The sequence below is a fragment of the Fukomys damarensis genome, unplaced genomic scaffold (genome assembly GCF_012274545.1).
Source record: "Fukomys damarensis isolate Sample0158 unplaced genomic scaffold, DMR_v1.0_HiC HiC_scaffold_23, whole genome shotgun sequence".
Taxonomy (NCBI): domain Eukaryota; kingdom Metazoa; phylum Chordata; class Mammalia; order Rodentia; family Bathyergidae; genus Fukomys; species Fukomys damarensis.
In genome coordinates, this window is record NW_022900935.1 from 22,352,366 (window position 1) to 22,362,652 (window position 10,287).

General features: G+C 35.9%; 1 protein-coding gene across 5 annotated transcripts in view; it reads right to left on the reverse strand.

Annotated features, from left to right (window-relative positions):
- Foxj3 (forkhead box J3) overlaps window positions 1-10,287 on the reverse strand; it is a 111,480-nt gene that overhangs the window by 45,549 nt on the left and 55,644 nt on the right. For 4 of the 5 annotated variants that reach the window (XM_010633951.2, XM_033767346.1, XM_010633942.2 and 1 more), the window contains exon 4: window positions 6,542-6,616. The exons of the other annotated variant lie outside the window; for it this stretch is intronic. In XM_010633951.2, coding sequence (XP_010632253.1) covers window positions 6,542-6,616 — 75 coding nt within the window. The remainder of the gene's footprint in view (window positions 1-6,541; window positions 6,617-10,287) is intronic. 5 annotated transcript variants of the gene reach the window in all.

Here is a 10,287-nt window from a genome sequence, read left to right on the forward strand (position 1 = left end):
ATGATGGGGGTGTCAAAACTATACTACAAAGCTACTGTGACAAAAACAGCATAGTACTGGCAAAGAAACAGACCCAAGGACCAGTAGAATAGATTAGAAGATGCAGAAACAACTCCAGACATACTCAGCTACCTCATCTTTGACAAAGGAGTCAACCATACTTATTGGAAGAAAGATAGCTTCTTCAGGAAATGCTGTTGGAAAAACTGGATTTCAGCCTGCCAAAGATTAAAACTAGATCCCTATCTTTCACCATGCACTAAACTAAAATCGAAGTGGATTGAATATTTAAGTATTAAAACAGAAACACTAAACTTTGTGGAAGATAAATTAGGTACAACTCTCCAAGATATTGGCATAGGAAAAGTCTTTATGAACAAATCCTTAGTAGTACAGGAACTAGCACAAAGAATGAACAACTGGGACCTCATTTTATTAAAAAAAACTTCTGCATTGCAAGAATAACCACCAACAGAGCTAAGAGACAACCTACAATGTGGGAAAAAAATTTTATCAGCTGTTCCTCAGATAAAGATCTACTATCTAAAATATATAAAGAACAACAAAAAACAACCCAGACCCACCCCCCAATTCAAAAATGGGCACCTGAAATGTTTTGGACAAAGAAGTAAAAGGAGCAAATAAACATGAGAAAATGTTCAACATCACTGATCACTTGACAGATAAAAACAACACAGATTCAAGCTCACCACAGTTAGAATGGCTGCTATCCAGAAATCAACTAACAACGAACGCTGGCAGGGTTATGGGGAGAAAGGAACCCTTCTCCATTGTTTGCAGGAGGGCAGACTGGGGCAACCACTGTGGAAATCAATATGGAGATACCTCAAAAGACTAGGATTAGAGGTCCCATTTGACCCGGCTATTCCTCTGCTGGCTATCTTTCCAAAAGAATTAAAAGAATCATACCACTGCAATATATGAGCACTCAGGTTTATAGCGGCACAGTTTATAATAGCTAAAATTTGGAAACAGCCCATTTGCCCACCAACTGGAGACTGGATAAAGATGTGGCTTTTCTATAAAATGGAGTACTATTCCAACATAAAGAAAGAGAAATCAGACATTTATAGCTAAATGGATGCACACTGAGGCCATACTCTTAAATTGAAATAAACAGGACATCCATGTGTAAATACCAAATTTCTCTGGTGTGAAAAACTAAATATAAATAAGATTCAAAATGTATAACTCATAATGTGAAATAGGAAGAAAAGGTCTAAAGGAGTAGAGGAAATAGGAAGGGTAGGGGGAAAGAAAAGAAGGGAAAAGGAAAAAATGGAAACTAAGCCTTTGTAAAGTGAGAAGGGTGGAGAAGGTGAAGGGAAGGCAGGGGAAAGAGGACAAAATGAGAACCAAGATACACCATGTAAAGGTACAAGATCCCAATGATGCATGTAACTGTATTGTATACCAAAAATGTACCAATAAACTTAATGAAAAAAATTGGGTTTCTTACCTACCATGAATTAAAACCATCAAGGCTAGCAATTTCATCTATTCATCAAATGCTTAAATGGAAAAATAAAGCCCATGTCAGAATTTCTCCACTCTAATAAATACAATGTGCTTATTTTTTCCAATCAAATTACTGCTTATCCTTGTCATATTTCCTGTTTTGTTGTATACATAGTCACAGATAAATAGTCAATCTCTGCCTAACAGAAATCATGCATGTATTTTAAAACTAGTACATATTAAACCACACTCATATCTCCCTTCTTTAGGATAAATACCTATGATTCCTGCAACACTTCATCACTTAATGTTATAGTTTATATTCTCTCAAATCTCTCATTTCCTACATTAAAATGATCTAAATGAGGTACTAGTGAATAACCAGTAATTTGTGAGTAAATACAGCACAGTATTAACACGGCCAAAAAAATGATCTCCTTTGAAAAGAAAGTGATGAATCAACTATACTGTCCTTTATGGACCAGAGAATAGAAACAGAAAAGGTCACCATGTAGGAAATTTCAAAAGTTGTTTCTCTAGCAATTTTTCACAAACCAAGAGACTCTAATCTTTATAACCATTGAACTTTTACAATTTCTCACGTCCAGTTAATAAACAGCTTTCCTCCCGCACCACTAAGAATTAACTGTAGTTATCTCCCCAGGATATGCAGGTGGCATTAAACTTCTTAGCTATCTTCTCAGTTCTACTAGAAGTTTTATGTTGTTAATTATGCAACTGTTGAAATTACTCTCTGACCCCTTAGTTCCTTGCAAGTGAAAGTATCATTTTTGTGAACTGGAAAAAGGGAAACAGAATTGAGAAAAAATTAAGGTGGAAAGTACAGAAAGAGAACTACCTTTTAAGTTTAACTGATGATTTCTTTTCCATAATGTAAGCAAAACATTTACCCTTTTTTTTTTTTGGTACCAGGGGTCAAACTCAGGCCCTTGCGCTTGTGAGGCAGGCACCAGAACCACTGAGCTAAATCCCTGGCCCAAAAACATTTACCTTTAAGGTCAATGAGAAGCATTATGTATCACAAAATAAAGACAAAACAATTTAGATCAAAATGTCAGGAAAAATAAAATAGAAATAATGAGAAGAGAGGATACAGAAGACTAGAGTTAAAAAATGGAGACAGACTGGAGGATAGACAAGGACAAAGGGGTTATAATTCAGGGAAAAAGAAATCTGTCCTCCAGCAAAAACAGCCGTCATGGATGAGAAATAGAATTTCATTTTTGTATTTGTTGTTTCTTGTATGCATTTATTTTATTTTTTGGTTTCTTGAGATAGGGTCTCACTATGTAGTCCACGCTAGCCTTGAACTCGCTACGTAGATCGTGCTGGCCTCCAACTCATAGCCATCTTCCTCTGTCTCAACCTCCCAAGTGCTGGGATTACAGGCGAGTGCCACCATGCCTCGCTATATTTCTTTTTAAAGAAAACAATAATGTAGCTGTTTGAAGTGAATTTCAAGAAATAGAAATGAATGGATTTCAGACCATCAACGTAGATGAGAGGGTACCAAAGCTGAAGGGCTTTTATGACACAGGCTTCTTACATGAAGAACTGAGTAGGAAAAAAAGCAATCATGTAAAAACCTCCATAATTCAACAATACACTTGAAGTTTATGCTGGTCTTTGCGCCTCTCTATCAATACAAGGAACAGGAAGGTATATCATGAAAATACAAGGAAGATTATGCTTATATGAATTACTTCTACTTCTTGGACCTACTGGGGTCAAGGTCATAGCCAGCAAAACCCTAAGGGGCTAAGATCCACCCGAGACCCAAGAACCATACCCAAAAATCTACTCCCACCCCACCTTGGCTCAATGGTTTTCTCTCACTATGGTGAGGGTGATTTTTGGAAAAGCTCCTCAAATGCCAGGAAACACTGTAATACAAAAAGAAAAAACAATTCATAACTACCAAAACTTAACTAATATTTTGGCCTCTCTCTTAAGGAAGATGGGTCTACTGAAAAAAACCATTAGCATACACACCAAGAAACCAAGATTTTTCACTTAGAATTCATTCTAAGACCTCCGCTGTAATTCCAAATGATCTAGGGTGTACTGAGAGAGAACCAAAAAACATACTCTTTTCCATTGTTACTAAACTAGTAGAACATAAACCAGAAGCTGCTAATAGCCATCCATCTGTCACTAACTAGGCTAAAAAGAAAGCCATCAGGTAAATTAGCAGAACGAAGAAATGGAAAGAGACATCTGTGATGATACAATATAAGAACCTAACTCCAGTTTCCATTGAAGTAACCCACACTTTAAACTAATCTATATTGGGTTCCGGCAACTGGCAAGTAAGCCTGGCTATTATAGGCGAGTTCTGCCAGGCTTGCTGGCAAATATCTGTAATCCCAGCACTCCAGAGGCTGAGGCAGCAGGATTGCTAGGAGTTCAAGGCCAGCCCAACTACACAGTTAAGACTATCTCAAGGGAAAGAGGGGGCCAGTGTTGAGGATGTAGCTCACAGTGAAGACCCTGGATTTAGTCCCTAGAACTGAAAATAATACTTGAGCTCTAATTCCACAACGAATCTGAGTAAGTCACTTCTTATCTTCTGGCCTTAATTTCTTTACTCTTATAAAATAACTGAGGCTTTCAAAGCACATTAAAAGTAATAGAATTTTGCTTTCTTTTAAAAAAATCTCACTGCAATATCAAAAATAAAAATGACTGTATTCAGATAAATATATTTTGTAAGATCAAATTCACATCTACTTCTGACCAAAATTCAATGAAAATAGCTTAAACTTCATTTTACAACCAAAAATAAAAGTGACTCTATTGCTATACGTGTATTTAAAATCAAGTGATATTCACTTGTGACCAAAATAGTTTTGAAACGTACAAAAGTTTAAAATTAGACACTAATGGGAAAAGCTGAAGTTCTAACTAGCCTCTTCAGATTCAATTCATTTCTGCATTTTGTTTTAGTTCATACCACTGATTCCATAAGAATCAGTTGCATAAGCATGATTCCAAAAGAATAACTGTGAAGAGTAACATGTTTTCCACAGCTGCACTACTTCATGATACTATTTCATTAAAGAGAAAAGCTTTAACTTCCCACTAAATCAGCCTAACAGCACAAGTTCTTAAAATGGGCCTCCAACTGGGAAAAATTTAGTAAACAATACAGTTAAGTATTCATGTGTATTAATTTTTCATTTCTATTATTTTTACCTTATTTAAAAATCAAAATGAAATTAGCTTTTATTGCTTGCTTGCTTGCTTTTTTCAGTACTGGGGATCAAACTCAAGTCCTTACACTTGGCCTTGATAGATTTCTAAACAAATATTTTTCAATCTGATTCAATGAAAAATTATAATGAAAGATATATAGAAAACTCTAATTCTCTTTAATAACAAGCCTGCATTAAAGGGAAAAAATTTTTTGCCATCAACTGCTATCACATCTATAGTCAAAATATATAAAATTTGGCCGGGGATTTAGCTCAAAGGTTCTGGCGCCTGCCTTGCAATCCTAAGGGCCTGGGTTCGATCCCCAGTACCAAAAAAAAATTAAAATTTGTAGTAACCTACCTACTCAGTCTTACTGATAACCACTTGATTGGGAAGATCACAGACAGTGCTACAAAACATTACACAGGAGTGTCTGCTTTAATATAGAAATAAATAACTTTCCATCTATAATCTAAGAAGTTAATAGTCTGGTGAAAGACACAATATATTCATACAACAAAGATAACTCAGTGCTACCAGCCACCATGCAAGCAACTAGGGATAGTGAATAAAGTATGTTATCCCTACAACCTCACATTTAGACTTTAACCCAAGAGCAATGAACCATGAAGGGTTGGGAAAGTGCAGACAGACACACTGTACAATTGCCATAGTTAACATTCTTAAAAGATTGACAATTACTATGTGAGATTAAATATAAACTGAAGGGACAAGTCCAAAAACAGAGAGACCAGTTAGGAACTACTCTAAAGAAGATAAGGTTACAAAGTAACAGATACAAAAAAGAGAATAACAAACTTAACTGAGGTATGGAGAAACAAAAAAGCTTCAGAGAACTAACGTTATAGTTCAATCTTGAAAGAAAAGGTCTACACCAAATACAAAAAAAGATGCAGTAAGACCATAGGAAACTTAAAGATGTTCCTCACAGTGAGTTAAGAAAATGAAAGATGATATTTTATAACAAAGTAAACATCTTCAGGAAAAATGAAAAGGCACTTCTAAGCAGGGTGCTTATGTGACCAGGCTTATATTTTAGAAATATTCTTCCAGGAACAATTAGCCTAAGGAAAAAGCCTAATCACCCAAACAAGAAGGTATCTTGCCAATAGGTAATCTGTCTGGAAAACTTAGTCTAGTAAATTTTGACAACCAAACATGGTACAACCAAATACTCTTCAGCTTTAGAAACCAAGACACTATGCCAACTTAAGGCCACACTATAATTGACATAGCTATTGAAACAAAAATGTCTCTGCAGGGCTGGGGATGTAGCTCAGTGGTTCTTCTTCCTTCCTTGCAAGTGCAAGGTCCTGAGTTTGATCCCCGGACCAAAAAAAAAAAAAAGTCTGCAGATAAGATGCTAAAACTGATGGTGGCAGGAGATAAATGGAGTAAGGAAGAAAACATAGCAACTAAGAAAACAATATTAACAGAAAAACAATTTTATTTCAAAGTTAGAACACTCCTTTTGTAAATTACACACAGATCCATCCATTATAGGTAATAATTAATAGACTGTGTTTCCTGACAAGCAATTGAAACACTTTAATGTACAACACTCAAGAAAGCAATCAAAAACTGGATTGGAAAGAGCAAATAACAAATAACTAGCTCTAGCTAGATTCTCATTTCTTAAAAGGAAAGCTCTTCCCAACTAGTTAGTCTTTGAAGCATATCAACTAAAAGAGAATTAGAATAGGGTAGGGGAGGACTTGGTATTTCATAAAAGTTCCTGATCGTCAACTAGACAAGTTCTTGACTCAAACATGAGAAGAGAATATAGAAAAATCCAACTGCTTTGTTTCAAGAAAACAAATCCTACCTTTCCAGGATCATCCTTAGACCGAGGCACTTTAAGGAAACATTTGTTGAGTGACAGATTATGTCGTATGGAATTCTGAAATGAAAGGAGAAAAGCCATTGGGTCAGTGGGATCCAAAACACCCATCTTTTAAAACAGAACCAAAACTTAAAATATTTCTACACGTTGTAATATAATTAGAAATGGAATAAGCTTTTTAAAACTAAGCTTCAGGGCCGGAGTGTGGCTCAGTGGTGCTACGGCCTGCCTCACAAGCACAAGGGCCCAAGTTCGATCCCCTGTACCAAAACAAAACAAAACAAAAAAGAACAAACAGCCAACATCATATTAAATGGCCAAAAACTGAAAACCTTCACGTTTAAGTCAGGAACAAGACAAGGATGCCCACTATCACCATTCCTCTTCGATATAGTTCTAGAAACATTAGCCATAGCAATTAGACAAGAGAAAGGAATTAAAGCAATAAAGATAGGAAAGGAAGAAGTTAAACTGTCATTATTTGCTGATGATATGATACACTACATTGAAGACCCAAAAAACTCCACCAAAAGACTTCTAGACTTAATTGACACTTTTGGCAGAGTAGCTGGATACAAGGTCAACACCCCAAAATCAATAGCCTTCTTGTACACAAATAACAGACTCACTGAGAAAGAAATTAGGGAAACAATTCCTTTCACAATAGTACCCAAAAAAATGAAGTATCTGGGAATCAACCTAACAAAAGAAGCAAAAGACCTCTACACTGAAAACTACAGCACTCTGAAAAAAGAGATCGAGGAGGATCTAAGAAAATGGAAAGATGTCCCCTGCTCCTGGGTAGGAAGAATCAACATAGTGAAAATGGCCATACTATCAAAACTGCTATACTGATTCAATGCAATACCAAATGAAATCCCAACACTATACTTCACAGAACTGGAAAGAAGAATCCAAAAATTCATTTGGAACCATAAGAGACCTAGAATAGCAAAAGCCATACTAGGCAACAGATACATGGCAGCAGGTATAACAATTCCCAATTTGAAACTATACTACAAAGCCACTGTGATAAAAACAGCATGGTACTGGCAAAGAAGCAGACCTGAGGATCAGTGGAACAGATTGAAAGACACAAAAACAACTCCAGATGCACTCAGCTACCTCATCTTTGACAAAGGAGCTGCCAGTCCCCACTGGAGGAAAGATAGCCTCTTTAATAAATGGTCTTGGAAAAACTGGATCTCAACCTGCAAAAGATTAAAACTAGACCCTTATCTGTCACCATGCACTAAATTAAAATCCAAGTGGATTAAAGATCTAAACATAAAAACAAAAACACTAAACTTGCTGGAAAATAAGTTAGGCAGAACTTTGGAAGACACTAGCATAGGAAAAGACTTTATGAACAAATCCTCAGTAGCACGGGAACTAGCAGAAAGAATCAATACCTAGGATTGCATCTCATTAAAAAGCTTCTGCACTGCAAAAGAAACCATCAACAGAACTAAGAGACAACCTACAATGTGGGAAAACTTTTTACCAGCTGTTCCTCAGACAAAGGACTATTATCTAAAATATATAAAGAACTCAAAACAACCAGCCCCCCGAAATATAAAGACCCAATTCTAAAGTGGGCATCTGAAATGAACAGACATTTCTCAGACAAAGAAATAAAAGCAGCAAGTAAATATATGAAAAAATGCTCCATATCACCGGTCATTCGAGAGATGCAGACGAAAACAACACTGAGATTTCACCTCACCCCACAAAGAATGGCTGCTATCAAAAAATCACACAATAACAAATGTTGGCGCGATTGTGGGGAGAAAGGAACCCTTCTCCATTGTTGGTGGGAGTGCAGACTGGAGCAACCACTATGGAAGTCAATATGGAGATACCTCAAAGAACTAGGATTAGAGGTTCCATTTGACCCAGCCATCCCTCTGTTGGGTATCTTTCCAAAAGAAGTGAAAGAATCATACCACAGTGATATATGCACACCCCTGTTTATAGTGGCACAGTTTGTAATAGCTAAAATTTGGAAACAGCCCATCTGCCCATCAATTGGAAACTGGATAAAGAAGATGTGGTTTTTCTATAGAATGGAATACTACTCAGCCATAAAGAATGAGAAAGTAGATTCATTCATAGTTAAATGAGTACATTTTGAGGATACATTTCTAAGTGAAATAAATAAGGCACACATATGCAAATACCGAATAGTATCTCTGGTGTGAAAAACTAAAACAGTACTCAAGGTCTTATTAGCAAATAGGAAGAAAAGGACCAAAGGTGTAGGGACAGTGAGATGGATAGGGAAGGAGGAATAAGGGAAAAGGAAAAAAAATACGAGAAAATGTAAAAATGGAATTAAAGTGTTTGGGGGGGGTGAAGGGAGGGTGGGGACAAGGGGAAAAATGAGAACCAAGACCTGGCATGTAAAGGTACAAGATCCCAGTAATGAATGTAACTGTACTGTCTACCTAGAATGTACCAAGAAATTAAATTAAAAAAAACAACAACAACAAAAATAAGCTTCAAATTTAAACTTTTCTGATTTCAAATTACAAATACTGCAAAGGTAAGTAGATAATTTCTAGTGGATTCTATAATAATGTAATGTATGCAGCATTTTAAATATTTAAGACCATTTAGTAAGACAGAGATGCCTATGATGCAATGTTAAATATTAAGTACTAAATACAAAATTATATACATACCATGGCTTTAACTGTAACTTTAAATTTATTTATTCTTGGAAACAAATCAGAATGCAATATGTTAGAATTTATTTTGTGTGGGATTTTAGGTGATAACTAGTCTCTCTTTCTTTTCTTTCTCTTTTGGGTTTTTGTTTTTTTTTTTTTTTTTTGAGACAGGGTCTCACTGTGTAGTTGAATAAATGCCCTGGAACTCACTATGTAGCCCAGGCTGGTCTCAAACTCACAGCAATCCTCCTGCCTGGAATGCTGGGATTACAGGCATGCACCATCACACTAGGCAAATTTTTTGTTTTGTTTTTGGTTAAGTCTTTTTTAAATGTTAAGAGCTGAGGTACAACTCAATGGACCAGCATCCATCTAGCATGCAAAAGACCCTGGGTTGACCTCCAGCACCACATACAAAAGAAAAGGCCAAATAGGTTCCTATTACATTTGTAAGAAAATACACAGGAGTTGGGGGAGGCAGATAAGACACTGGCAAGAGAGGACTAGAAAGACCTCTAGTATCCTAATTGTAGTACAGAAGAGTAAACAACTTGGGTGGTAGGAAAATATCTTTGGAACCCTGAAGAGTCTATGAAATAGAAAATTTATTCATGAAAAAGTGGGATTTCAATTCTTACAAAAAATATCAAAGTCCTTTCCTTCTCAATTAAATGTTCCAAAATTTATTCCCCAATAGTTCTGTTTGTTTCCAAAGAGACAGGGATTTGGTGAAGAGGGGATCCAAATGGATTTTGTCAATGTTTACAATGGCACCTTTTGGGGTCATTTTATTTTTTAATATAAAATGTGAAAGTCTAAGAATACCTGTAATAAAACTTCCCTCTCACAAGGGCAATACTGGGATTTAAAAACTTTGAAAAGGTATACACAGAATATAAATACAGGCCTATCTTATTACAAAAGTAGAAATTTTAAACTTTAAATGGGAATTCTACCCCTACTTGGAATATATGCAACTATAAAAGATAAAGTTCCTTCTTCTAACAATAGGAAAACACCGAGTAAGCTTTAAAAAAAAAAAAAAAAAAAAAGAGT